This window comes from Eschrichtius robustus, chromosome 16 (assembly GCF_028021215.1).
Source record: "Eschrichtius robustus isolate mEscRob2 chromosome 16, mEscRob2.pri, whole genome shotgun sequence".
Taxonomy (NCBI): Eukaryota; Metazoa; Chordata; class Mammalia; order Artiodactyla; family Eschrichtiidae; genus Eschrichtius; species Eschrichtius robustus.
In genome coordinates, this window is record NC_090839.1 from 30294623 (window position 1) to 30322562 (window position 27940).

The window sequence follows — 27940 nt, forward strand, 5'->3', positions numbered from 1 at the left end:
ATAAAATTGAGGGAGTTCCCTGGTGATCTAGTGGTTAGGACTCTGTGCTTCCACTGCGGAGGGCCTGGGTTCGATCCCTGCTCAAGGAAATAAGATCTCACAAGCCGTGTGTCACGGCAAAAAAAAAAAAAAAAATTGAAATTTTAGTTTCTCAGTCACACTAGCCACATTTCAAGTGCTCAAAAGCCACATGTGCACAGGGAACTCTACTCAGTGCTTGTGGTGACCTAAATGGGAAGGGAATCTGAAAAAGAGTGGATATATGTATATGTATAACTGATTCACTTTGCTGTACAACAGAGACTAACACAACATTGTGAAGAAACTATACTCCAATAAAAATTAATTTTAAAAAATAACCAATTTTTAAAAATAAAATAAAATGGAAAAAAAATCCACCTGTGGCTAGTGGATATCATTTTTGGAAAAGTTCTATCAGACAGCATTTGTGATCTAGATTTCCGTTTCCTTGCTTCTGACAGTCCTGTAGCTGCAAGCATCCTTGGGCTCGGCCCAGCTCTTTCAGTTCCTAACAGCTTTCTCTTTGGAAGCGCAAACATAATTTTAGCTCTAAGTAAGTATCTCAGAGGGATGTAGGGAGGGAAAAGCTGGTGAAAGTTCTGTGCCCTGATTTTTTAGGATGAGATTCCTAGAAACAGAGCTGGAGATGGGGATTCTTGTGAAAGTGATTTATTGGAGGAGAGCTCTAGGGAGAAAAGGAGTGAGGGAAGCAGGAGCGGGCAGGAGAAGCAGCTTAGCAAGGAGACAGTCTCAGCTGGAGTCTAGCATCAGCCTGATCCTTTGGGGAGTTCTGAGTATGAATAGTACTAAGAGTTGGTCCTCCTTGTGATGTCAGTCTTTCTTTGGTTGTGGGCTGCTGGTGAGGAGCATATGCTTCTGGCTGAGGATAATTCTCGAGTAGTGGGGGCAGCTGTGAGCCATTTATTTATTTATTCACTTATTTAGCTACACCATGCAGCTTGCAGGATCTTGGTTCCCCCGACCAGGGATTGAAACCAGGCCCCCTCAGTGAAAGGGCAGAGTCCTAACCACTGGACCGCCAGGGAATTCCCCAGCTGTGAGCCCTTTAATAGCCAACACTCACAGGAGCTGCGAGTGGGGGAACCCAGGCAGGCACCTGGACACCATGATACCTGGACACAGCCTTCCAAAGAGCAGCTCCATCCCACTCTGCTCTCCACCCCCTGAGAACCCAGAGTTTAACAGTGGACTCACATCAATCACCTCCACATTTTCCTTATGTATTGAGTGTCTCTCGTGTAAAGCACTGTGTGAGGGGAGCTTTCCTTGTGCAATGGTGTCACACCTGAGAAGTTATGTGCAAGTCACATGTTTGCACTTGAGTCATATTCAATCCAGCATTTGCTTCTTTGGTATGGACTATTCCATTGACAAGGAAAGTTCATTTTAATTTCATCTTGAGTTGTGTTTACAGGGAGGAATAAAAAGCATTTATAGAAATGATTAGGAAAGCTAGACTAAGTTCAGGATGTGGCAAGGTAGGTGTGTGGGTGAACTGCTCTTATCTTTCACTTATATCATAGGCATCAGAGTCGTGATGCATAACTTCCACCTTTTACATGCTTTATTAGCTGGATGACCACTGTTCACAGCTCTTCATCTGGTCTTTTATTTATTGAACTTTTTATTATAAAGAATGATGAACATATAGGCAGAATACAATAAAGAACCACATCTCTCCCTTACTGAATTTCAACAATGATCAACTCTTGACTCATCTTAAAGTTCTGATCTTTAATCCTGAAAATCTTCTCAGACTGAGAGCAGCTGTCACAATAGCCAAAGGCCCCAAACTAGGACCTGAGTCTCTCCTTTGCACCTCTGATGAATTTGTAACCTTGAGGAAATCCCCATGAAATGGCTAATCTGGTCCCTGCACAACCTGCCTCTCAGGGCTGATTTTGAAGGAAGGCTTGCTGCACTGTCCTGCATCGGCAGCCTCGTGGCTGGGGCAGGGTTGGACTCGAAAACCCCACTTACAGGGACTTTTCCATGACTCTTGTCAGTATCAGTGGTTCATAAAGTCCCGAATTCGTATCCTGACTTTGGCATCTACTGTGACTTTGTAGCTTATCCTTGCTGATCCTTGGTTTTCTCATCAGTAGAGTGGGAATGATTGCAGACCTACACCACACCACCTCGGGATTATGAGAGGATTAAATAAGATAATGCAAGTGGTAGGCTCAGCAGAGTTCCAGGCACTTGCTAAGTGCTCAATAGATTAGACTTGGATCACTTAAAAAAATTTTTTTGCATAGTTTTGCATTTTATTTGTAATTCATGCTTATATTTATGGTGGTTTCTTCTAGTAATTCTAATGGCAGCTTCTAGCACTCGACCTTTCTATGAGGCCCAGATGAGGCGTCTGTGCCCCCAGAGAACCTTAAGGCCACAATAGGGATGGCACTGGGCACAGGTCCTTGCCCCAACCCAGGGGGCATCCTAAAATGCTCACCCTCAGGTCAGCCAACTCTGGGGGCTGTGGCCCATCACAGCCAGGGAAAAGGGGCTTCCCCAGGCTCTCTTCCAGCCCCTAGGTGGTGGGAGGGGAGATGCTCAAAAACACTGGCACTGGGGCTCATCCTGGTTTGGGGGATGGGGGGTGCTTCCCTGGTGAAAAGCAGGATTTTACAGGCCCTCAACAAAGTGCACATCCCTTCCTGCCTTAGGTCCCTGTAGGGTGTCCTCCTATAGCTCCCCTTCCCACTGGGTTACCTGACCCTCTCCACTTCCCAGCCTCCACATCTGTCCTCTGCACAGACATGGCTTGAAGGGTCTGCTGTCCCTCCTTCCTCTTCCCGACACCATTCTCATCCTTCACGGACTGCTCTGGTTTCTCCTCCACCCCCCAGGGTGGAACAAATTGTCACCCCATGGTGCCAGCCTGTGGAGAAGTTTCCTGGACTGTCCTCATGTTATTCTCCCACCCTGGCCTTCCAGCTTCCGGGGGTGTGGATGGTGTGTCTGTCTCCCAGTGGTGGGGAAAGGAGGGCCCAGAGCCCCCTTTCCAAGGCTGAGGGTAGCCAGGCACTGTTGGGAGGAGTGAGAGGTCTGGGCACTACTTCCGGTTCTCCTAGACCAGAATGGAAATCCCCCAGCTCCAGGCCATGTGCTGCAAAATTTCAAGACTAACCTTGGAAGACAGGACCCTTTGGGTGCTAGTCACCCTTGTTAAAGCATAATATTCAAAATGTTAGAAAGCTGATTCTCATATAAATTATTACTGAGCGTGTGTTGAGGTTTTCTGTAACTTATTTATGAAGGAATCAGCAGGATGACAAAGCTGGCTCAAAGAAGGCTAAGAGAAGCTGATATAGACAGTTGAGGAAAGAGTTGAGAAGAGAGAGAAGGAGGGAGGGAGGGAGAGAAAACAGGATATGTGAAAAATACTTGAATAAGATTGCCAAGTTAGACACAAAGCTAGTTAATGTCCATAGGACAATAAAATTATAAGCTTTAGGGCTCATTTCTCTACCAAACAGAAGTTATTTATTTCTCCCAACAAAAATCATTTGCACCTTATCAGTTTTCTGCAAATTAGCACCTAACTTTATAGAGTCTGGCCCCAGTTAATAGCAAATATTAGTCAAAGTTTTTTCTCCTGGAGAATCAGCTAACTCTTAGGTGGCTTTGTCAACGTAATACTCTGGAACAGCACTGTCCAATATAAGTATGATGTAAGCCATTATACATTTGTCATTTAAAATTTTCTAGTAGCCACATTTTAAAAAACAAAAAGAAACTGGTAAAATTAATTGTAATCATATATTTTATTTAACCCAAGATATCCAAAATATTATTTCAGCATGTAATCAACACCAAAAAATTACTAATGAGATATTTTTACATTCCTTTTTTCCTAAGTGTTTGAAATTCAGTATGTATTTTACACTTACAGCAATTCAGACTAACCATATCTCAAGTGCTCAGTGCCACTCGGGGCTGGTGGCTGCCATATTGGATAGTGCAGCTGTAAAACAGTGGTTCTCAAACCTCAGGGTGCATCGGAATTACCTGGAGGGCTTATGAAAACACAGATGGCTGAGTCCCACCCCAGGGGTTTCTGATTCAGTGGTCTGCGGCGGGGCCTGAGATTCTGCATTTCCAGCAAGTTCCCAGGTGATGCTGATGCTGCTGGTCTGGACACCACACTTTGAAAACCACTGTTCCAGAATGACTTTGAAAGGACTCACTGTCATCTTTTTGCCTTATTTTCAAGTTGTAGATGATTTTGCTTAACAACCCTGAGACTGGTGGTAGGGCTGCAGGCTGTCTGCAGTGTTAGCATCGGCTTCACCTCTGACTGGATGGGTGCCGGCTGGACACAGCCTCACCGACTACCATCTGGTGGTGGGTGAGATTTCATCCACCCTTCTTCTGCCACTGATGGCATTGACTGTGTGCAGCTCTGAGCTGGAGGCTCAGGGAGAAAGAAAAAGAGGACTGACCCTCAGTATCCCCCACAGAGGGCCTAGGCCTTGTGTGGCTGCTTTTTACTCAACACCACTCTGCAGATAATGCCAACGAGGCTCAGAAACTGAAATGTCCCAGGACAGGCCTGCATAGATGGAGGTACTGGCAGGGCCCTGAGGTTCTCAGGGAGGGGTGGTCTCCAAAGCCTAGAAAGGCCAGAAGTGGTTGGCCAGACAGGGAGTGAGAATTGGTGTGGACCCAAAGGACACATGCAACCTGTACTGGGAAGGGAGAGGGTAGGAGACCTGCCAGGCAAGGGCTGCAGGAGGGGATGACAAGGGGGCCCCCCCAGGGGGAGCCAGGATCCTGCAGGAAACAGCAGCCTGAGGCTTTGGGAGGCTGAAATGAAGACAGGATCGGAAGGGACCTCAGCAAGCATCAATTGCTACTCTCTTGGTTCATGAATAAGGAAGGATCCCAGAGATGTGAAAGGATTTACCCCAGGCCACACAGTGAGGCAGTGCCTGGAAAGCCCTCATCTCCAGCCACATGCCAGGGTTCTGTAGGTTTGGGAGTGGGGTTGGGTACAGAGGGCACGTGTGTGGTGTCTACACGGGTGTGCCATTTTTGGGGTCACATGAGGTGTCTGCACCTCCAAATGCTCTGCACGGGGTGTATAGAAGGTCTACACTACATGAAAGTATTCTTTGCGTGGTGTCCACTATGGATGAAAATGCGTGCTGATGTAATGTCTCTATGGAAAGGGAACTAAAAAGGGTTCCCAGAAGGGTGCCCATTGTGTGGGGGAATATGACAGGGGCTGAGGGGGTCACAGGCAGGGTGCAAGGGGAGATGCATCTCCAGGAAAGTGACTGCTGCCAGCTCCCAATGAGGGACGGCCCCCTTGGGACACCTCTGTCCAGGAGTGGTGCCCACCCCTCCCAGAACTTGGGGACCTCCTCTTTGGGGACTAAGCCTTCAGAGCTTGTAATAAATCTGATTTCATGTTCGTAGAGTTTGGAGGCAACTCTGATGAGTTAAATGGATGTACATATCTGGAGTTCAAGACCAGGGGGCTGATAAACAGGCAGCTGCTGGAGGAGCTCATAGAGCGGCCCAGGAGGCTGTGCCATGTGCCAGGACCCCCACAGACTTTAGCCCAGCACACTACAGTTTGTAAAGGGCACCTTCCCGGATACTCACAGAGTCCTGTAGGGGTGAAGGCAGATTACTGATAGTATCCTGAGTTTACGAAGAGTACAAATCCAGAGTATTATCCATGGTTACCTCACGAGGGTATGGCAGGGCCAAGGCCTCACCGTCCCCGTCAACTGCCCGGAAGGACTGGAGGATCAAGTTCTCATGTGTTTGTCTAAAAAGCAGTCACATCGCTGCATATACTGTGCTTTTTTCTAATTACTGTATGTGAAAAAGAAGGTATTCACTGTGTATCTGTACGGTGTGTCTGACAGGTACACCATGTGTATATGATGGCTATATGCTCCGTGTGGTTAGGTTTTTGCTATGTGTATAAGGGATATAGAATGTGTATGAGGGAGATCTGTTTGCGGGGGATGTACCGGGGCAGGGAGTCTATTGTGTGTGAGAGGGATTTGTTGTAGGGGGGACGTGCTTGTAAAGGAGGAAGGGGGGATCTGTACATACAGTACATTATATTGTACCGTAATGACGGTACAGTATTTGCAATGACTATATTCTGGGTAATCATATACAACATAAAAATGGTGCACTAATGCATATACTCATATTCTTTCTGTGCATATACTATGTAGGATGGGCACACACTGTGCATGATGGTATAGACTCTGTGTGATTAGCGTACCACATGTGCGTGATGAGTCCAACCTGATGTGGAGTACATATTGTGTATGCTTCTGTGAAGGTATACCCTGAGTGTGGTGGGTCTACATTATGTGTGATGGCTGTATCTTGTGAGTAGTAGTATATAAGGCATATACAGTGTGGATATAATGGGTATACTGTTGTAAGTAAACATCTTGTGGCTGATAGGTATACTCTGGGGGAAGGATACACTATGTGATATGGATGCACTGTGTGTGTGATGGGCATGTACTATGACAAACATACATGGTGTGGGTTAAGTTTACAGGTAAGTGGGAGTACCTGCTACATATGGTGTATATAATAATTCATGAGTACTAGGTATATATAGTATATATAATGGATGTATTCTCTAGGATGAATATACTGTGTACAGATGTGATAAGTATATACTTTGTGAGATCATTAAGCACTGTGTGATCTGTACACTGTGGAGGTGGGGGATTTTCTGTATAGGGAAGTTGTCGTTGGGACAGGTCTACTGAATGTGTCACATGTACCCTGTGTGTATGCAGCTTAAGATGGGAATATGGGGTATGTGCCTCATGTGAGCAGGCACAGGGGAAGTCACCCTGCTGGGAGAGGGCATGGCAGGAAGCAGTTGGATCTTCATCCGTTTCTAGAACCCCCAGACCCTTGAGCCCACCGACCACACTGTTTCAGGTTCTTCCTCAAGTTCTTCCTCAAATGCAACCAGAACTGCCTAAAGAATGCGGGGAATCCCCGGGACATGCGCCGCTTCCAGGTGGGTCTGAGGAGAGAGTTCTCCCCTGTAAACCTGCCCTTTCCTGATGGGGCGGCCGGGGAGGCTGTGGCCCTGCCACCCTGAGAAAGGCCGCAGGGGCAGACCCCTGTGCAGACCAGTGCTTTGGAGCCTGGTGCTTGCTGGGGGTGGGGCAGCTCTGTCTCAACTTAAGCTGGCTGCCAAGGGAGGCTTCATTAGAGTCCCACTTAAGGAGATGCTAATTGTGACATTTTTACATGATTAACAACCCAGCTAATTTGCATAGCGTGAAGCAGAGAGCAGCTGCCCTTAGCACATCCCCAACCTGCACACCCCTCCCAGTGAAGGGTAGGGGGGAGAAGGAGGTAGCCCCAATTTCCTCCCAAGAGTGGGGGCTCCTGCTGATGGGCTCTCAGGCCGATGCTCCCCCCGCCATCAAAACGCTCACTCCCACTTGCCTAAGACCCATTCCTGCCTTGGAGCGCTAGGGGTACAGCCTGTGGTACATGTGGTTGCAAAAACAGTTGCCACTCTGCCCAAGGATCCAGAGATTTTTTTTTTTAATTAATTAATTAATTAATTAATTAATTTTTGGCTGTGTTGGGTCTTCGTTTCTGTGCGAGGACTTTCTCTAGGTGTGGCAAGCGGGGGCCACTCTTCATAGCGGTGCGCGGGCCTCTCACTATCGTGGCCTCTCTTGTTGCGGAGCACAGGCTCCAGACGCGCAGGCTCAGTAGTTGTGGCTCACGGGCCTAGTTGCTCCGCAGCATGTGGGATCTTCCCAGACCAGGACTTGAACCCGTGTCCCCTGCATTGGCAGACAGATTCTCAACCACTGCGCCACCAGGGAAGCCCAGATCCAGAGATTTTTTTTCAGGGCTTTTGATTTTTCTAGCTCCTGGAGGTCAGTTCCCCTGGGCAGCCAGAGATTGTGCATCTGAGAGTGTCACCTAACCCAGTTGGTCCCCCTTCCACCAGCTCAGCTCCAGAGGGGCTGAAGCACTTCCCCATGCCAGTGACCCTGAACTACAGTATCCAGCCACCGGCCTCAAGTTGCCAGTGCCCCCCAGCAGTCCCTTACTGGAAGCCCCAGCCAGGCTGGCCTTGGCTCTCCCCACAGGTGGTGGTATCCACAACGGTGAGCGTGGACGGACACGTGCTGGCCGTGTCCGACAACATGTTTGTGCACAACAACTCCAAGCATGGCCGCAGGGCGCGCCGCCTGGACCCCTCCGAAGGTCAGGACCCCCAGGCCAGCCCCAGCTGCCGCGGGCCCAGCCAGCCCCAGTCCCCACCTTGGCATGGGCCCCTGACCTGGCTCCTCTCCTGCCTCCCAGCTGCCACCCCCTGCATCAAGGCCATCAGTCCCGGGGAGGGCTGGACCACAGGCGGCGCCACCGTCATTGTCATCGGCGACAACTTCTTCGACGGGTTGCAGGTCGTGTTTGGGAACGTGCTCGTGTGGAGTGAGGTGGGCCGCTCCCGCTGGTCTCCCTCCCAGCCTGGGGCTGGACCCTGCCCTCGCCGGGTCAGAACCCGCAGGCCTCCCCTCTCCCCTCGCAGCTCATCACGCCCCACGCCATACGGGTGCAGACGCCCCCACGGCACATCCCTGGGGTGGTGGAGGTGACCCTGTCCTACAAGTCCAAGCAATTTTGCAAGGGAGCCCCTGGCCGCTTTGTCTACACAGGTAAGGAGTCAGGGGGGTGAAGGGAGGCCCAGGGTTGTGGGATGGAGCCCCACGCCGCACACACCAGCCCTGACGTAGGAGTCAGCGAATAGCCAGGCCCCCTAAGCCCCTGCTGGCACTCACCCCACATCCCAGGACACCTCCTCTCTGGACCTTCTTTCCCTGTGCTTCTGTTTCCTTCCCTGGCCTCCACCTCCTCAGACGCCCTGCTCGGACATTCTCTCTGCCTCGGGCATTCTCCAGAGCAACTCCCCCCACCCCCTTCACCTTCTGCACTCCCCAGTGCCTAGAACATCTCCACAGGGAGATTTATTTCAAAGATGCCCCCAAATAGCTTGCTGCTCCCCAAATCTTCCCGGTTCTCTTGGTTCCCCCAAGCCACCGCAGGCTTCACTTTGCATGCACACGAACACACACACACACACCTTGCATGAAGCCAGGGCGAGAAGTTAACACAAGACAGGAGTGTAAGCTACTCCTGAAGATGTGGCTTCATCCCCCTTCCCAGGTCTATCTGACCACTAGCCCGTATCCTCTCCACCTCCACCGTCTGGCACTTCTCCCCATTCCCCCACCCCACCTAACAGACATTCACCAAGCCCTTCAAGGGGCACTGGACACTCAGTAGTGACCCTACTTACTGTCTTAGAGCTCCAGTATAAGAGTGAGGGGGGAACACAGGGAACACAGCGTGGGGTGGGTAGAGTTACACAATGGAGGAGCTAGTGGCTGTCAGAGAAAACCTCCAGGCACGAGTGTGGACTAAACTGCTAAGCTGGAACCAGAGGGGTGAATAAGGAGGTAGAGATGAGGAGGAAAAGGCATCCCGGGAGAAGGAATGGCAAGTACGAAGACCGGTGAAGGAGTGCCTTACGTTTTAGGGGAAACTAAAGGAAATTCACTAAATCTAGAGTTGGAGGTGGAGAAGGTAGGTAGGGCTTTGAGGCTGGTAAGATAGGTCGGGGCCAAGCTACAGGAGGAGGCGAGGAGGAGGAGGAGGAGGAGGAGGAGGGCTTCGGGAGCCAGGTCAGGAGGCTGCAGCATCCTCCCCAGAGCCCTGGGTGTGGGCCAGCCCGTTCCTGGGACACAGGCATACCCCTAACGGTCAGGCGCCGCTGAGAGTCCACCAGAGCTGTGATACATGAAGACTGTTGGGGTTTTTTTTTACTTTTTTTATAATAAATAACTCACTCCTGATAAGACCAAATGCAGACAAAACTTTCCAGCCCTGCTCCTATGAATACTGAAGCTAATATATATACAGTTGCGTTTTTTCTAATCACAAATGGGATCGTATGGTGCATGTGTGTTAATGCCAAGCAGCTGGCACAGGGCCTGGCTCAGTAAACATTTGTTGAATGAATGAGCAAGAAAGGAACTGAGGAAACTTCCCGAGCCTCGCTGACCCGTGTGCCCGGAGTTTTCCGAGAGGCTTGGGCTGGCCTTGGAGGAGGTCTGCAGCAAGGCTCCCGGACTGGTTGCTGGCGGGCTTGGTCCTGCTCCGGCGCCGTGCCGGGAGGGGCGTCCTCCAAACACCGCCCCTCTCCCCAGCCCTGAATGAGCCCACCATTGACTACGGATTCCAGAGGCTACAGAAAGTCATTCCCAGACACCCCGGAGACCCCGAGAGGCTGCCCAAGGTACTCAGAGGGGCGGGGCGGGGCGGGGCGGGGAGAAGGGTGTCCGGTGGCCGAGGGGAGAAGAGGCGGCTCCCGGCCCCTCTGCCGCCCCCGGGGCCGCCCCTCCGTCCGGATGTTTTCCTCCTTGCCCCCAGGAAGTGCTGCTGAAGCGGGCGGCCGACTTGGCGGAGGCCCTGTACGGAGTGCCCGGCGGCAACCAGGTATGGCGCCTCCGCCCGCCTCCCCGCGCCGGGCCCGGGGCTGCCCGCTTCCCGGTGCCCGCGGCTGCCCCGGCCGTGCCCGCTCTTGTCTTCGCAGGAGCTCCTCCTGAAGCGCGCAGCAGACGTGGCCGAGGCTCTGTACAGCGCCCCCCGCGCGCCCGCGCCGCTCGGACCCCTGGCCCCCAGCCACCCGCACCCCGCCGTCGTGGGCATCAACGCCTTCAGCAGCCCGCTGGCCATTGCCGTCGGGGACGCCACGCCAGGGCCGGAGCCGGGTGCGTCCCGCCGCCCTCGCCCTCCCAGCCGCCGGCGCAGCTCGGACTGCCCCTTCCCTGCCGGCGCGCGCCCCTGACGGCCGCTCTCTCGCAGGCTACGCGCGCAGCTGCGGCAGTGCGTCCCCCCGCGGGTTCGCGCCCAGCCCGGGCTCGCAGCAGAGTGGCTACGGCGGCGGCCTCGGAGCTGGCCTCGGCGGCTACGGGGCGCCGGGCGTGGCCGGCCTCGGTGTGCCCGCGTCCCCCAGCTTCCTCAATGGCTCCACGGCCACATCGCCCTTCGCCAGTGAGTGTCCCCTGCCCCCCGGGGAGGGGGGAAGGGACCAGGCCCCGGGGAGCAGAATGGGTCTCAGCCCAGCTCCTTCCTAGCCTATGAGGGGTGGGGGGAGCTCCTGTCACCTGTCGCATGAGCATCGACCCTGGCCTTGCCCTCAGAGGCAAGGGCAGCCCTCTCTGTGTTCGACTTCTCTCTCTCTGCCTTTGGAGACCCAGCCCTCAACCCCGGTGCCGGGGCACTTCTTGCACTTTTAGTTCTCTTTGCTGACAGCAGTTGTGCACATCGCTTCTAGCCTTCCCCTCCTACTGAAACGAGCTTTAACACGGGGACATCCTGCTTAAACCTAGTGGACCGCCAGCCTTTCCATCTTATGCCGGGACTTCAGGAGGAGGGCTGGTGCCCCCTGCCGGAAGCCTGAGGGAACTCAGGGCCCAAGAAAAGTAGGTTTCCACCTGGCCCCACGCCCCCCGGGAGAGGCAGGGGCCTGAGGAGGGAAGACGTGGCTCCCAGCAATCTGTTTGGGCAGAGCAAGAATTCTGTGTAGTCAGACACCTGGATTCACAGTTTGATTGTCCAAATCAGGAGCTGTCTGACATTCAGCAAGTTACTTTACTTCAGTTTCTTCTCTGTAAAACCGGATCAGTACCACCTGTTGCCTAGGGTTGTTCTCAGACCTGAATGTGCCACTGTGCATAAAGGGCCCAGATGCAGTTCAGAAAGAGTGTGTGAATTTGCATCCCAGCACTGGCTGTGGGCATTAACTGTCTTCTGTATGGTTTCTTGGGGTGGGCAGCTCAGAGCTGGGTGGATGGGCGACAGGGCGTTTATGCTTTTACCATGCACTGCCCTCAAGTCCCTCCTTCCAACAGCAAGTTCCAGAACAGCCTGTCTACAGGTTGTTATTGCTTAGCTATTCAGCAGACATGTTTGTAAAGCACCCAGCTTGGGGGATAGCTCCACCCCTGCTCACCTACAAGGAGCCTCCCCCATCAATTGTAAGAGAGATTGCACCTTGAGTCCTGGCCAAGAAGGCTTTTCCTGCCATTCCTTCGCCTGTCCCCTGTCCCCTGTCATATGTTTGCTATTGCTGAAGACCAACATATCTGGCACCTGCCTAGCCTTCCTTCCCATGGCCTACATCCTGAGTACTGCTCTTTTTGGCTGTGGGTTTGAGTCTGGCTCTCTCCCTCTGGCCTGGGCTCAATGTGTGGGACCAGAAGCCCCATGTTGCTGGTATCCACACAGACCATGACCCTCCAGTGTCCCCACCAAGACTCCTGTCTCCCCTTTGCTCAGGCCAGGCTCCACTGCTCCTACTTCCCTTCAGTTCTGGACAGTATTCTTACCACCTCTCTCAGGGTGCCCCCCCAGGTCGACGCTGGTGGAGTTTGGAACACCAGCCCCCCTTCTCCGCTGCACACACAGTGCAGTCAGCAGTGGAGGAACACACTGCCCCAGTGGGCAAAAACCAGCCACCTGGGGTCTTCCCATTCAGCCAGGAGATCAAGAATCCTACAGCTGCTTAAGCCTCACTCCAGCATCAACTGGGGGCACCCTGGGTGGGCCTGAGGGTCAGTCCCATCTGGTGGTATTGTCCTGTCGAGTCCCCATCCACTCCCCTTGTGCACAACACTTCGTGGTGAAGCTCCAGTGGGCATCATTCTCATTGAGTTTGCCAGGACGTGCCTGTAATGACCTCCGGAACTGTCCCTGCCAGAGGCTGTCTGCTCGGACCTCCCCTCTGTCTTCTGCTTCAGCCACCAGCAGCCCTGGACTGAACCACAACTCCCAGTACTACCCAAGCTACAAAATGCGGCTGTGAGCTCTGGGCCTTGAGAGATACAGTACATTTTCTGGCATTTATTTCAAGCCCTCCACGGAGCTCCATGGGCCTCATCAGCTAGCAGTCAGCATTGTCTTAAAAAGAGATGGTTATCTATGGGGCTGAGTACATTCGGAACAGGGGCAGCTGTTGAAGGCATCACTGTTCCAAAGGGGGGGTGGGGTGGGGGAGTGTTCTGATACCAAAAGCAGCTTTCTCAGGCTGCTGCTTTCTTTCAGGAAACCCCCACCCTCATCCCATTGCCCGCTGCCTGGACAACACTCAAGTCACAGTCTTATTGGTCTTTAGAAGAGAGAGGCAGGGAATTGTGTTCAGATGAGGTTGTAGAAAGGGGAATCCAGAGATGGCCTGGGCAGGAGCCCCCAGGAGAGGAGGCTGCAAGAAGGAGGGGCAGGCAAAGGCTGAGTGCAGGAGGCTCCCTGGCTATTCCTAAGAGAGCAAGCCACAGCCATGGGGGCTAGGGGGTTAGAGAACAGGAAGATCTGAGGATTTGGATCTCTGTACCTTTCTTTAAAATTGACCTGCTGGAAGAGGGAGATACAGGAGGCCTCCAGGACCAGGGCTGAAGATGATGAGGACCTGCATTAAGCTGGAAGAGAACAAAGTGTCGGGGGTCGGGGGGAGTGTAATTGGTAAGGGGAACATATTTGTAGGGGGGAGTAAGGGTTCTTGTGTGAGCTGTGATCCTGGACAGAGGGGCCTTATAACAGGAGCCTATGTGTACCCCCCAAACTTCGTCCCTGACCACTTGCCCCAGCTCTGCTGTGAACCCTGACCTTTGACTCTAACCTTGATGCCCTAGGGCCCATCAATGTTTCTTAGTGTCTCAGAGTCCCAGCGGTTTTCAGCAGGAATCCTAACCTGTTCCATCTCTTGCTCATCCCTCATCTTTGCAGGCACCTCTCAGTACCTGGTTCTGTTGGATGTTCTGGTTTTGCTTTCGTTTTTTGGGTTTTGTTTGTTTGTTTGTTTTTAACCTCATCTGGCCCTATCATCTCCAACGCTAAGAAAGGGTCTCCAGAACCCCCAAAAGGGCAAGTGCTAGACCGCAACCCCAGAGGCTCCCAGCCTGCCTCCAGACTCTACCCTGTACTGGTCTCTCCAGGACCCTCACAGCCCCCAGTGAGGGCTGAGCCTGGCACCCAGGTCAGCAGCCCGCACAGGGCATACTGCTCATGCCAGGGCAGCAACCGAGCTGCTCACTCTGGTGCTGTCTCCTTGTTGTGTCTCCCACCGCCTTCCCTGCTGCGCCTGCCCCTCCCCGCCCCGGAGTCATGCCCTCTAGCCCCCCGCTGGCCGCTGCCTCCTCCATGTCCCTCCCGGCGGCTGCCCCCACCACCAGCGTCTTCTCCTTCTCGCCTGTCAACATGATCTCCGCTGTCAAACAGAGGAGTGCTTTCGCCCCCGTGCTGCGCCCACCCAGCTCCCCACCCCAGGCCTGCCCCAGAGCCCACGGAGAGGGGCTTCCAGGTGAGTGCTCCGTGCTGCCTCGCTGGAACCTGGTAGAGCAGCTGGGCCTGCGCAGCCCACTCCATCCACATCTCACAAGAGCTTCAAGCCAGGTGACCAGTTCTCCCTGGGGGTTGCAGAGGAGGGAGCTCCGCAGGGGTTCAAGGAGGTCCATCTGGACCCCACGTCCCTGGGCCTCATAGCTTGGGACGGTCTCACTCTGGACCATCAAGGAGACAAAAATACCAGTTGGAGAAGGTCTGGAAACCACTTCAAGGCCTCATCCAGTTGAGCCCAGAGTAAAGACCCAACATGCGGAGCTGGAAGAACCCCGCCATGGGCTGCGTGCCTTTGACCTGTACCTCCCTATGTCCACTGGAGGATAGCATACACCACTGTGAGAGACCAGGTCACTTGCTGGATGGAGGGGGACTGACCTTAGATAAGGTTTAGCCCAGCTTCACCTTCCCCATTTTACAGATAGGGAATTGAGACCAGGTCACACCCCCCGCAGCCCATTAGTGAAATGATTGTTATTTGCCATTTATCAATCTCCTCCAAGTCAACATTCAACTTAAAAAAGCCTGGGTTCTAACCAGTAGTGTATATAGCAAGTCAAAAAGAGTTGCATGCCTTAGAATAAGATGACTCTTGCGGTGGGCTTGTTAGATGATGCTCTAGGATAATTCAAAGTGGAACACAGTTATATTTAGCCTTGTTTCCAAGTTTTGGATAATTTTTCTTAACCTAAGTGTGTCTGGAGCTTAAAATGCAGGGAATAGGAAGGACAGAAGGCCACCAGTTTCTCCTGCAGCAAACCATGGGAAGGGGGTTAGAAAGAGGCAAGGGTGATGGAAGTGATGAATTTCGTGGGGGTGTGGGAGGAAGACATGCTGCTACCACTGCATTAGGTATCTGTACTCCTGGAGGCTGACCTCTTTCCTTTGCTGTCCTGATACATGGCCGTCTGCTTCCTCACCTTGAGACAGGCCCTCTGAAGGAGACAGGCTGGGAAGAAGAGCCCAGAGTCATGTCTCTCGATTGAAGAAACTCGGGGGGCAAGGGCTTGGGGCTGTACCTCCTAAGAGGTCTGGGGGGCACACCTCGCCTAACTGTCTGCAGTGCTGGGCCTAGGCTAGGACTGGGGGTGGCTGACTACCCTCAAGGCTCTTGATAGCTCTGCCCTCAAAAAGTGCCATATGTCCTGCATGCTGCCCCCAGTCGAGAGGGGCACAGACTACACATGGCTTATGGCTCCCCTGCTTGGTTACTGCAGACCAGCCTTTTGAAGATTCTGACAAGTTCCACTCTCCAGCTCGGGGGCTTCAGGGCCTGGCGTACTCCTAATTATGGTAGGTCTCTGGCTGAATCTTGCCTCCCTCCCTGGCCTTGGATGGGCTCTCTCCAAAAGACTTTAGCAGGGATGGGGAGTTGGGGTCCATGTCTCCCACTCCAGGGCCCATCTAGACAGCTGTCAGGGCCACATAGCCCAGCCCAGTGGCCCAGGCTGAACAAGAGGCGAGAAGTGGCTTCCTGTCCCCTTGCAGCCAGCCTCCCTACAGGACCTTCGTCTTTTCCTCTCCCCACCAGGTCTACAGGTGTTGTCCCCACTGAGCCCGGACCAGTGGTCCCTCCAGGATTCACACCCATGCCCTGGATGGCAGCACAGACAGATGCAGGGCCGGGGCTGCAGGCAGACCTCAACCCACAGGCCTGAACAGGGAGAGGCCTTCCTCCCTGTGCTCAAGGGCCCCTCAGTCCCACAGGCTTCTCTCACCTCCCTTGAGGCTGGTTGGAAGCCCCAGCACTGTGCTGATGCTCTTGTTAGGAGAGCATCCCGTGGAGGTGCTGGATGCCTGACCTCACTTGCTGGGTCGGTTCCTCTGGAAGAGATGGACCTTGTGCAGACCAAGGGCGTCTGGTGACAGGAGCATGGGATGGGGAGTATGATAAGGAGCTCAGGGAGAGGTGGCCTGGGAAGGTCCTGTTTGCGCCTGACCCATCTCAACCATCCCAGCATCCCAACTACTCTCCAGGACAAGGGGTGGTGCCCAGCAGCCTCAGGAGGCCTGCCTAGGCTCCCATGGAGCTTCTGACAGCCACTTGATTCTGTGGCTGCCCCACTCCCTTTGAGTCCTAAGCACTCATGCTTGCCACATCATGAATCCCAGTGGAGGCTTTGGGCATGAAGGGTGCAGAAGAGGAGGGCCAGGTCCCCTGGTTGTGGATCTTGCCCTCAATGGATGTCTCATGGACTCTGGCCCCACACACAGATGACTCTGGCTTGCCCCGTAGAACTATGGAACGGGTCCAGCTGCCCCTGGTCTCATACTCTGCTCTGCTGAGGTTGGAGAAAACAATAAACACAGGTGCAGGTGGCCACCCAGCCTCTCTTGTCCTCTTCCTTGGTGTGGGTCTGCTTTCCTCAGCAGCTCTACAACTCTAAACCGTGCCGCTGGGCAGCCTTCTTATACCTTGGACTTTTTCAACAGCATCAGAGTTCAACTGAGCAAGTATTCCCTGCCCCATATCTGCTCTTGTACTGAGTTGGGGGGTTTGGGGAGGGGTGGGAAGACCCAGGACATGGGCTCAGCCCTGAGAGCTCTGGCTGGGAGCCCATTCTGGGCACTGAGGACTCAGTCCCCCAGCTGTCTGAGCAGGACCAAAGTTGGGGGTGTCAGAAGGACATTGCTGGGAACCAGAACAGAGCCAACTAAATACTACCCAGATGTACAGAGGCTCAGAAGTGAAATCCTTCCTGACTGGAGGCTGCTGGGTGGGGCAAATTTTGGCTGCTAGGATTGCCTGATTAAGTGACACCCAAACCTCCTCCCTCCTTCCCAGGCCTCGGCACTTTCCAGCTCTCCTGTCTCAGAGTTTGGGAGGATGGGTGGTAGAAAGGCAAGATTCCCAGGCTCATCTACCCAACTTCTAGGATGAATCCCAGTTGTCCCCCTGAAACGTGTTCCCTAGACCCCAAAGGTCTAGCTTTCTGACACTGGAAGCCACTTTTTTGATGCACTGTCCAGAGATCCCAGGGTCCAACTCCAGACCTCAAGCTTCCTCCTCTCTCCTCCCGACAGCAGTCCTTCGCTCTGGCCTCTGGAAACCTGTCCTTCCCCAAACCTTGCAAGCCCATGCCTTGCAGCCCTCTGGACAAATAATACTTGCCAAGGCAGATAGGCTGGCCCTGTCCTTTAGAGGCCTCCACTTTCTTCTCTTGTGTTCCTGCCAATACCTGGGATTCATCTCACCGGGGCCCATGATGAGATAGCCTCCTACCCAAGAATCCTGCTTTATTCTCAGTGCTCGCCTGTCCTCCCCTCAGTTCCTGCCTTCAGCCTGTGTTGCAGAGCCCCAAAGCCTGCCAGCCATGCCCTGCTCCATTCAGGCTCCGAGCAGTTTCCACGGTCCAGGGCCCTCCCAGGTTGATCACCTGCTGAGCACTAATCTGCACCAGATGCAGGTTATTACTGGTTCCTGGAATGGGTCAGGTGCCGTGGTTGGTATAAATAAGATGTGATATTTGTCCTTATAGATCTCACAACTGTCCTCAAGCCACCATTTGAGTCAATGCTGCCCACTCCTGGGAATTCCCTGGTGGTCCAGTGGTTAGGACTCTGCACCTCCACTGCCAGGGGTCCCGGTTCAGGGAACTAAGATCCCACAAGCAGCACAGTGCGGCAGGTTAGAGAGAGAGAGATAGGTAGATAGATAGATAAATACTGCCCATTCCCTCATCCGCAGCAGGCAGAGCTAATCATTAGGATGTTTGCTCTGGACTGAATTGTGTCCTCTCAAAATTCATACATGGAGCCCAAACCCCTCTGCCTTTGTGGCTATATTTGGAGACAGGGCCTTTAAGGAGGTGATTAAGGTTAAATAAGGTCATAAGAGTGGGGCCCTAATCTGATAGAACCGTGTCCTTGTATGAAGAGGAAGAGACTCCAGAGCTCTCTGTCCACTACGTGAGGACACAGGCGAGAAGGCGCGCCACCTACAAGTCAGGAAGAGTCCTCACCAGGAATCAAATCAGCTTGCACTTTGATCTGGGACTTCTAGCTTCTGAAACTATGAGAAAATAAATTTCTCTGTTTAAGCTGCCTAGTCTATGGTATTTTATTATGGCAGCCCAGGCTGACTAACACAATGTTCTTCCTGCATGTCTTGGTTTTGGTTCCCTAAGAAGCAGAACCTGAGACAGGTTCCCTGCTGTAGAACTCTCGAAGACAGTGTAGAACATAACTCAGGGTTTTCCCACCCAAGGGGCAGAGGATCTGGGATATTGATCCTCCAGCCCTCATCTGTCACTGCCTGGGGGCTGCTCCCAGGAGATTAACTCTCTGACACTTCTGGCCTGCCTGTCCCTCCTGCAGAGAAAAAGCCACCAGTAGACTTTGTTGTAGGATATTGTAAGCAAATTCTGGAACAGTGAGTCTGAGGGGATATGGGCAAGTAGAACCAACAGTTCTATGCCACAGACCCACCAGGGTCACAAAGTCATTTTTAACACAGTCTCTAGTCAGGGCCATCACTTGAGATGAAAACGATTAACCAAATCTGGCAAATATCACACCAGGTCTTTTTGTAGCCATTAAATCAGTGAGGAGTGAGTGAAACTGGACCATGAGTCATGGGTCAGTCCAAGACAAGTCTGCAACCAAGTCTGGGCCTGCATCTGGATCTGCAGCAACTCCAGCAAAGCAACAAGGCATTTTTTTCTGGGCCTCACAGCTAGAACACCTCTCTGGACTTCCAACATTCTCTAGTCGAAAGGGACTCCATTCTCCATAGCTCCAGCCATCCTGAGTCAGGACGATATTAAGCTGAGTGGCAGAAGCTTGGTCTTGATCTTACATAAATCTGTATGGAGACCCCACTGCCCAGTAAATGCTAGCATATTTATTTATTTATTTTTGGCTGCATTGGGTCTTCGTGGCTGCGCGTGGGCTTTCTCTAGTTGCGGCGAGCGGGGGCTACTCTTCATTGGGGTGCACGGGCTTCTCATTGTGGTGGCTTCACTTTCGCGGAGCATGGGCTCTAGGCACGCAGGCTTCAGTAGTTGTGGCACACGGGCTTAGTTGCTCCGCGGCATGTGGGATCTTCCCGGATCAGGGCTCGAACCTTTGTCCCCTGCATTGGCAGGCGGATTCTTAACCACTGCGCCACCAGGGAAGCCCCTAAATGCTAGCATATCACCAGGTCCTAGCCTAGTGACAGTCCTGAGGCTTTGTAGACAAGACAGGATTGATTGGTTCATGGGGACTGACCCCTACAGGTGCTGGACATCCCAGGCCAGTGGTGGAAGTTCTAACCTTGCCCCAGTGCCTATGTTCATATCAGTCAGGGTGGCATCATGCACCCGGAATGGAGATTGTCTTCGTGTGGATTCCCCCAGGAGCAGAGCCTGAGACAAAGATTTGTGTTCAGAGGGTTTATTTGGGAGGCAATCTCAGGAAGCACCAGTGAAGGAGAGGGGAAGGGAGGCAGGGAAAGTAAGGAAGCCCAATACATTGTGCTTGTGAGCAAGTCACTCCTGTGAGTTTTCTGGAGCTTAATCCCACCAGGGAACTCTGGGAAACTGTATAAAACACACAGAGATTTCCCACCTGAGGGGCAAGGGAGCTTGTGTACTTACTTATACACCGACTTCTGTCAGTCAGTGGTCAGAAGCTTCCGGGGGCAGTGGGAGGGGAGCGTCACCTTCCTGGAACTTCTAGGTGGCCTTGTGGGTGGCAACAGGCCCCAGAAGCTAGAGAAAGCTCTCAGGGGAAGAGAAGCAGTGCTGGCAGATGGGGTCAGACAGGTGTACACTGAAGAGGTAAAGATGAGGGGGTCTGGATGGGGCACAACAGTGTGCACTGGAGGTGGCCCCGGGCAGTCAGCCTGTGGAAGAGGAAGTTTTTCCTAGTTGAAGTAAGTTTATGAATTTTTCATCACCTGTAGGTCCTGCCTCTCCTGGGACCAGGTGACAGAAATTCTGCTCAGACTGTTTCTAGTTGAGGTACCAAGATGCCAGGTGACAAAGGGGCCCTTCCCAGCATCAGCCTACCGCCGGGCTTTCTTTCCACAGGGCCGATGGGGTGGAAGTAAGATGGGGGTCAGATACTTGGTTGCTTGACCTTTAGAGAGAGAGTATCTCCCAGGAAGTCCTCTGCTTCCTTCCCACATATGTTTCCCAGCAGAACCAGGCTGCTGTGCCCTGCATCCTCGAGCAGCCTCTAGGGATGTACTTGGCTCAGACAGGTCCCACTGTGGACAGGTCTCACTGACTCAAGGGAAGCCCAGCAGCAGCTTTGACGAGCCCTACTGCTGACTGTTTTGCAAAACGTCCTCATTCTTCCCATTCCTGCCCTTATTGGCAGGGCCCTTATTTTTTTCCAAAAGAAAAATCTCCCAGGGAACTCTTTGGTGGTCCAGCTCTTTCACTGCCGTGGCCTGGGTTCAATCCCTGGTTGGGGAACTAAGATCCCACAAACCTCACGGTGCAGCCAAAAAAAAAAAAAAGAAAAATCTCCCAGAAAAATGGAAACTGCTGTGCAGTGCAGAAAGGATGGTCTTTTCAATAAATGGCATTAGGTCAATTGGATATTCATAAGACAAAATGAAACTTGACCTATACCACATACCATTCACAAAAATCAATTAAGATGGATTGTGGACCTAAATGTGAAAGCTAAAAAATTAAAGCCTCATGCCCTTGAAGATAAACTAGTAGTTGTTTGCCAGAGTAACCTCTAAGGTCTATTTCCCCCACCATATGGTCAACTTAGAATGAGGCAAGCATTAAACATGGTTGAGGTGGTTCAAGTGGACCCCCAAATCTCTTTTCTCTTCCCGAGGATGACTTCTCCAAATAGGAAAAAATTCACAGATCACACACAGTGTCTTTGTTCCCTGGAAGAGCCAGGCTCTTCAGTGATTCTCAGAAGCTCCTCACTCTTGCGCCTGGGCCGGCCACCCTCCCCTCCCTGTCCACACCTTTGCACGTATACCCACAAGCTTCCTTCCTCTGCTGCCATTCCAGTACGCAGTAACAACACCCTTTGGGTGATCGAAGGGCATGAGCCACCTTGAAGCCACCAGCTTTGAAGTCTGGTGTTCATAAGAACACCACACCAGACAAGCTCTCACCAACCCCAACGTGAGAGCCCTCCTATCACTTGTTTCACACTCCCCTACTCTTCACTCTCATTAAGGGATTTTTTGATAACTAGAATTTCTTAGTTGAATGTAGTCTAAGTTATCAATCTTTTCTTTATGGTTAGTGTTTCTTGTATCCTTTTAAGAAATCTTCACCTACCCCCAAATCAAGAAGATATTTTGATTTTTATATATGGTGTGAGCTAGGGGTCAAGTTTATTATTATTATTATTTTTGTATGGATAGTCAACTGTTTCAGCACCATTTATTAAAGTGACCATCTTTTCTCCACTGCAAGTCAGTGGCACCTTTATCATAAATTAAGTTTCCATATATGTACAGGTCTTTTTGTCTACCTTTATACCAATTCCACACTATCTTAATTACTTTAGATTTATAGTAAGTTTTGATATCCAGTACAGCAAATTGTCGAACTTAGTTCTTCATGATTATCTTAGCTACACTTGGTCCTTTGCATTTCCATTTAACTTTTATAATCAATTTATTAATTCTTTAAAAGCCTCCTGAATTTTCACTGCGATTGTATTGAATTTATAGATCAATTAATGGAGAATTGATATCTTTAAAATGTTGAATATTTCAATCTATGAATATTGTGTATTGTTCCATTTATTTAAATCTTTTAAACTTCTCTTAACAGTATTTTATAGGCCTCTGTGTGGAAGTCTTACACATCTTTTATTTTTTCCTCAGTATCTGATTATTTTATGCTCTTATATATGATATCATTTTCTTAATTCCACTTCCTAGCTATTTGTTGTGGGTTTATAGAAATACAATTGATTTTTATACAATAACCTTGTATTCAGCAACCTTGCTCAGCTCACAGATAGTAATACTTTATCCATAGATTATCTTGGATTTTTTTTTTAATTTATTTTTTGGCTGCGTTGGGTCTTCATTGCAGCGCACGGGCTTTCTCTAGTTGCAGCGAGTGGGGGCTACTCTTTGTTGTGCACGGGCTCTAGGCGCGCGGGCTCAGTAGTTGTGCACACGGGCTTAGTTGCTCCGCGGCATGTGGGATCTTCCTGGACCAGGGATCGAACCCATGTCCCCTACACTGGCAGGCGGATTCTTAACCACTGCGCCACCAGGGAAGTCCCATCTTGGATTTTCTTAAGTTGATAATTGTGTCATCTGTAAAGGACAGTCTTATTTCTTCATTTCCAATCCTTATTTCTTTTCTTTCCTTTTCTTGCCAAAATACACCCCTGGTGCCTTCAATACAATGTTAATTAGAAGTAGTGTTAGTGGGCAATTTTATTTTGCTCCTGATCTCAAAAGGTAAACTTCTAACATTAAGTATCATGTCTGGTTTTATAGCATCCTTCTATTCCTAAGTTTCTAAAAAAAAAATTTAATTATGAATAGATGCCAAATTTTATGAAATGCTTCTGTGCATGTATTGAGAAAATCATGTGAATTTCTCCATTATTTTGTTAACATGCTGAACTACATTCATTATATGTCTAATGTTAAACCACTGCATTAACTGCATTAATTGTATGCTTAATGGTACACTTCCACGTCTCCTTTACCCAGGGTATGCCATTTGCTAACATATAGCCCCATTCTCTCTCTCTCTCTCTCTCTGTTTCTGTCTCTTTCTCTTTCTTTATCTCTATCTCTTTCTCTCTTTGTGCTACTCTCCCAGAAGGTACCCATTGGCCCTCACCTTCCCCACTTCTCTTCAAGAAGCTAGGTTTCTGGGAAACAAAATGCAGAGATCTGAAGACCACCTCAGTACTTCACCCTGTCATGATACCTTCTGCTGCCTTCTGGGAGAGGGGGAGGGAAAAACACAAGAACGAAAGCAAATCAGTCTCTCACTAAGTCACTCTACCTCGATTCTAACCTGTCTCTCCTCAGCTGGACTCTTAGCTCTGGGTCTCCTCTTTTGGAGTTCCAGAAAGGTGCTCGTGGACCGTCTGTCCAAGAGCCCCTACCTCCACTCAATTCTCAAAGGGGAAAGTGTCCACCCCCACTCCCACCCCCTCCTTGCCTCAGTCCTGGCAGGGAGCACAGAGGGCCAACCCCAGGAGATGGGGGTGAGGGGGGGCAGGTGCTGGGATTAGAGCTGAGGGGACTGCCAAGGGGAAGGAGGGGTGTTCTGAGTCCATAGACACCCCCCACTGGAGACAGAATGGAAGAGACTTCATGATTCTAAAGATATAGAAGAGGCTTCCCACCAGGGCAATAACAGAAACTAGACTGTTTCTGCACATTCCTTTGGCTCTTTCATTCCTTGAGGGAAAAAGAGCCAAGTGTTTAAAAGGGGAAGGAAAACACCATCAACAGCAGGTCTGTTATTCCTTGGGGCCCAGCATCCTGACATCTTGGTTCTCCAAAGCCTTTCCTTCCTCATTCCCTGCCAGCCTGGGAGTGAACGCTGCCCCTGAGACACCCTTTGCTGTGCAGTGGGCCCCTTGAGCTGGGCTTCCAGGGTTCCCAGGGGAGGTGTAGGTGCCTCTCCCCATGGCTAGGGTGTAAAAGGCTATCCATCTAGCACCATGGCCAAGGGCCACGCCATAGTGGGCAGCCATCCTGTGAGTCCAGTTCCTGAAGGCCTACCTTAGGGTGGAGGGTTGGGCAGGAAAGCCCTCTGGCCTGCGTCCCTGCCCCTGCTGCCTCTCTTGGGGTTCCCCCAACTGGGAGCCTAGCCCCCTCCACACATCCAACCCCTCACCCAGAGCCTGAGTCCACCTTCAGGTGGGTGGAGGAGGGTCTGGCCACTGGGGCTGGCACCGACTCAAGCCCAGCCAGCTTTGGCTTCTGTGGTGAAAGCGGGTTTGTCTGGGCTGCTCCCCAGGCCCTTCTTGGAGCCGGGCCCAGAGGGCCACCTCGCCAAGACAAACTGTGGCTGCCACGTGGAATGTGGTCTAGTGGCTGCTCAGCAAGCCTGAAGCTGGCAGTCCTGTCAGTGGTGCCCCCGCGGTTCTGCAGTGTGGAGCCCTACAGGGTCCGCAGGGTCAGGTCAGGCCAGGCCGGGAGCAGGTAACAAGAGGCTGCCAGTTGTAAAGCAACTATACTCCAGTAAAAAATAATTTAAAGGGGTTTCCCTGGTGGCACAGTGGTTGAGAATCTGCCTGCCAATGCAGGGGACACGGGTTCGAGCCCTGGTCTGGGAAGATCCCACATGCTGTGGAGCAACTGGGCCCGTGAGCCACAATTACTGAGCCTGCGCGTCTGGAGCCTGTGCTCCGCAACAAGAGAGGCCGCGATAGTGAGAGGCCCGCGCACCGCGATGAAGAGTGGCCCCCGCTGGCCGCAACTAGAGAAAGCCCTCGCACAGAAACGAAGACCCAACACAGCCAAAAAATAAAAAATAAAAAATAAATAAATAAAATAAAATGAATAAAAAAAAAAAATGCTGCCAGGCATCGCTCTGTCCCTTTTTGAGTGAGGTGGGGCATCCCCTCTCTTGGTCTCATCTGAAAACCAAAAACTCATAATCAAGGCTCAAGGCTGACAGAATTCCTCCAAGCCCACTTCCTCGGGGGAGCAGCTCAGTAGCAGAAGGTGGGGGAGGAGGGGCTGCAGGGAGGCATATGCGCCTGTGTGTGTACGTGTGGAGTCGGGGCTGCCAGAGCAGGAGAAAGAGAGGCAGCAAGGCCTCCTCTTCCCTCAACACTGCCCAGGAGGAGCAGCGACATTGACATTTAGACCCACAACTTACGCAGCACTTGCCATAAGGGGATTCCCTGGAAGCAGAGCCTGAAATGGGGGCTGGGGTGCATGTGGAAGTGCTCTCTAGAAGAAAAGGGCTGAGGGAGGCAGGACAGGGCTGGGGTGGGGGTGGGGGATGCTAAGTAAGAATGTGGTATCAGCGGAGCCTAACCTGATGCCATAGGGAGCCCTGGAGCATGAAGGGCATGACAGTTGGCAAGGAGACGGCTGTAATACCCCTGGGCACACGGGCTTAGTTGCTCAGTGGTATGTGGGCTCTTCCTAGATCAGGGCTCGAACTTGTGTCCCCTGCATTGGCAGGCGGATTCTTAACCACTGCGCCACCAGGGAAGCCCCTCTGTAGGTTTTCTTTCTGCCCCACATACCCCAGATTTGGAACAGAAGAAGCTGGCAACTCAGAAATGCCAATGGGGCGTGCCGCCGTTGATCCGGTGCTGCAGTGAGGAGGTGGTTCTCGCCCGTGTTGTGTGTGTGTGTGTGTGTGTGTGTGAGTGAGAGAGCGAGTGAGTGAGTGAGTGTGTGTGGGGGGGGACTCGGCTTGTTGTTGTCGGTGACTTCCCCCTCCCCTCCACCCCTCCCCCTTCCCCGCCGCCGCTGCAGTGGCCGCTCCCTGGGCCGTAGGAAATGAGCGATAACGATGACATCGAGGTGGAGAGCGACGAAGAGCAACCGAGGTTTCAATCTGCGGCTGACAAACGGGCTCATCATAATGCACTGGAACGAAAACGTAGGGACCACATCAAAGACAGCTTTCACAGTTTGCGGGACTCGGTCCCATCACTCCAAGGAGAGAAGGCATCCCGGGCCCAAATCCTAGACAAAGCCACGGAGTATATCCAGTATATGCGAAGGAAAAACCACACACACCAGCAAGATATTGATGACCTCAAGCGGCAGGATGCTCTTCTGGAGCAGCAAGTCCGTGCACTGGAGAAGGCGAGGTCGAGTGCCCAACTGCAGACCAACTACCCCTCCTCAGACAACAGCCTCTACACCAACGCCAAGGGCAGCACCATCTCTGCCTTCGATGGGGGCTCAGACTCCAGCTCGGAGTCGGAGCCCGAAGAGCCCCAAAGCAGGAAGAAGCTCCGGATGGAGGCCAGCTAAGCTCCATGGGGCAGGCCAGCAATAAAAACTGTCTGTCTCCTCCATCGTCTTATCCTCCTTTCAGTTCATCTTTAAAACCCTCAGAACCATTTAAGAGACTCTTTATTTTTTTCTCCTTCTCTTTTTTTTTATTTTATTTTTTTTAATTTTATTTTTACGTAGAAGCTCTTGGACAACAGCTCTCGTTCTCCTTCCCCATTTCCACTATTTTTTTTTTTAACATTTCCCTTCAGGGATTCCCTGTCCCCACCAGGAATATTCAAACCAAAACACCCCAACTTGGCAGCTTTTTCTGTGGAGGACAGACGGCCGGCCAGACCTCTGAGCACATGGTGTCCTGACCACCCACCAGCTCCTCCAGCCCTGCCGGGCGCATGTGCCCGGGGGACTCCTGCCCCTCCCAGGCCTCTCCTCCCGGGCCACCCTCACCGCTGTTTGATAGACTTTGTGAATCTGTGGACTGCTCTACTTTAAGAAGATGACCAGTTTGGAGTAATCAGAATTATTCCCCCTTCTTTTTAAGGATTTTTTTTTTCCCCTAAAAGGCTATTTATCGCTCCTGTTGAAAGACCAGATCCTTGAAGAAGTTTGTGGTATAAAAGGAAGTGGGGACAGATTTGCAGCACAGAGTCTTTGGCCTGTTTCACTCCTGCTTCTCTCAGCCAGCCTTAGGGAGGGCCGCGTGACACTCGTGTGGTTTGTGGGGGGCAGCAGCAGTGAAGCGGTAGCCGCCAGGGGGTGGGAGGGGGCGGGACAAGGAGGGAGGGTCGGGTGGGGGTAGAGGTTTTGTACTGAGGGCCAGTGATGATGTTTTGATATTTATTTCCTGCTACTGAAATTTGAATCTGAGTGAATTGTCCCTATTTCTGATGATGTCGGTATTGCAAAACGACAGATTCATAAAGTAATGATCAAATCTTCCTTTCTTTCCGTGTGTATTTCTAAGAAATAGAGCCAACTGATTTTCTATGTAAATACCAAGAGCGGTTCACCTCATACTAAACCCACACCCCAGTGCAGACCCCTCCCCACCCTCGTCCCCCTCCCCTTCCAGCTGTCCTGGAACCTGTCCCCATTATGTGATCCAGCCCTGGTTCTGGCTGCGGTCCGCAGATCCCAGTGAAGGGTTTTGTGTGTTTAGGCCTCATTTCTTTGTCTTTTTCCTACTCTGTTCCTGGCATTTGCTGATTTCTAGTGTATACTCTGTAGTCTCAGTCCGTGTTTGATTCCATTCCATGGAGATAAAAAGTATGTTGTACATACTGCTGAAGAATTGTCTTGCAAGTTAAGGCTTCCCCTTTACTATAAGACTATAAATAAAAACTTATTTTATCCTTAAAAAAAAAAAAAAATAGAAATGCCAATGGGTGAAAAGAACAACAAAAGGCCCCAACAAAAACCTGCTGTCTCTCTAGTCAAGAGACCAAGAAAGGAGCAACCCGGTAAGACAGAAACTTTTAGACAAAAAGTTTATACTCCAGCCAAATCCCCCAGAAGAAACTGTAGCCCCACCTACACTCACACCAGCAAAGGCCCAGTGGGGAGCCTAAACTTCCATCCTGTCCAGGC

At 51.7% G+C, this 27940-nt stretch overlaps 2 protein-coding genes across 6 annotated transcripts in view; both read left to right on the top strand.

The window, feature by feature from the left end:
• Nucleotides 1-16795, top strand: part of EBF4 (EBF family member 4) — a 54920-nt gene extending 38125 nt beyond the window's left edge. Inside the window, exons 7-17 of one of the 5 annotated variants that reach the window (XR_011070323.1) lie at nucleotides 6982-7063; nucleotides 8163-8280; nucleotides 8380-8513; nucleotides 8606-8732; nucleotides 10284-10372; nucleotides 10507-10572; nucleotides 10670-10847; nucleotides 10942-11130; nucleotides 14353-14434; nucleotides 15690-15765; nucleotides 16004-16023. Coding sequence is in view for 4 of the 5 variants with exons in the window: in XM_068524195.1 (XP_068380296.1) it covers nucleotides 6982-7063; nucleotides 8163-8280; nucleotides 8380-8513; nucleotides 8606-8732; nucleotides 10284-10372; nucleotides 10507-10572; nucleotides 10670-10847; nucleotides 10942-11130; nucleotides 14237-14434; nucleotides 16004-16338 (1516 nt within the window). In the remaining variant the exon portion in view is untranslated. Of the gene's footprint in view, nucleotides 1-6981; nucleotides 7064-8162; nucleotides 8281-8379; nucleotides 8514-8605; nucleotides 8733-10283; nucleotides 10373-10506; nucleotides 10573-10669; nucleotides 10848-10941; nucleotides 11131-11413; nucleotides 11465-14236; nucleotides 14435-15689; nucleotides 15766-16003 lie in introns of those variants that run through there. The other 4 variants (XM_068524194.1, XM_068524195.1, XM_068524196.1 and 1 more) reach the window with 4 other exon arrangements.
• Nucleotides 16796-25769: 8974 nt separating this feature from the next.
• On the top strand, nucleotides 25770-26991 carry LOC137749632 (protein max). The gene has a single exon (XM_068523792.1). It carries the CDS (start codon nucleotides 25889-25891, stop codon nucleotides 26369-26371), a length of 483 nt encoding a protein of 160 aa, XP_068379893.1. The 5' UTR covers nucleotides 25770-25888; the 3' UTR covers nucleotides 26372-26991.
• Nucleotides 26992-27940: the final 949 nt, after the last annotated feature.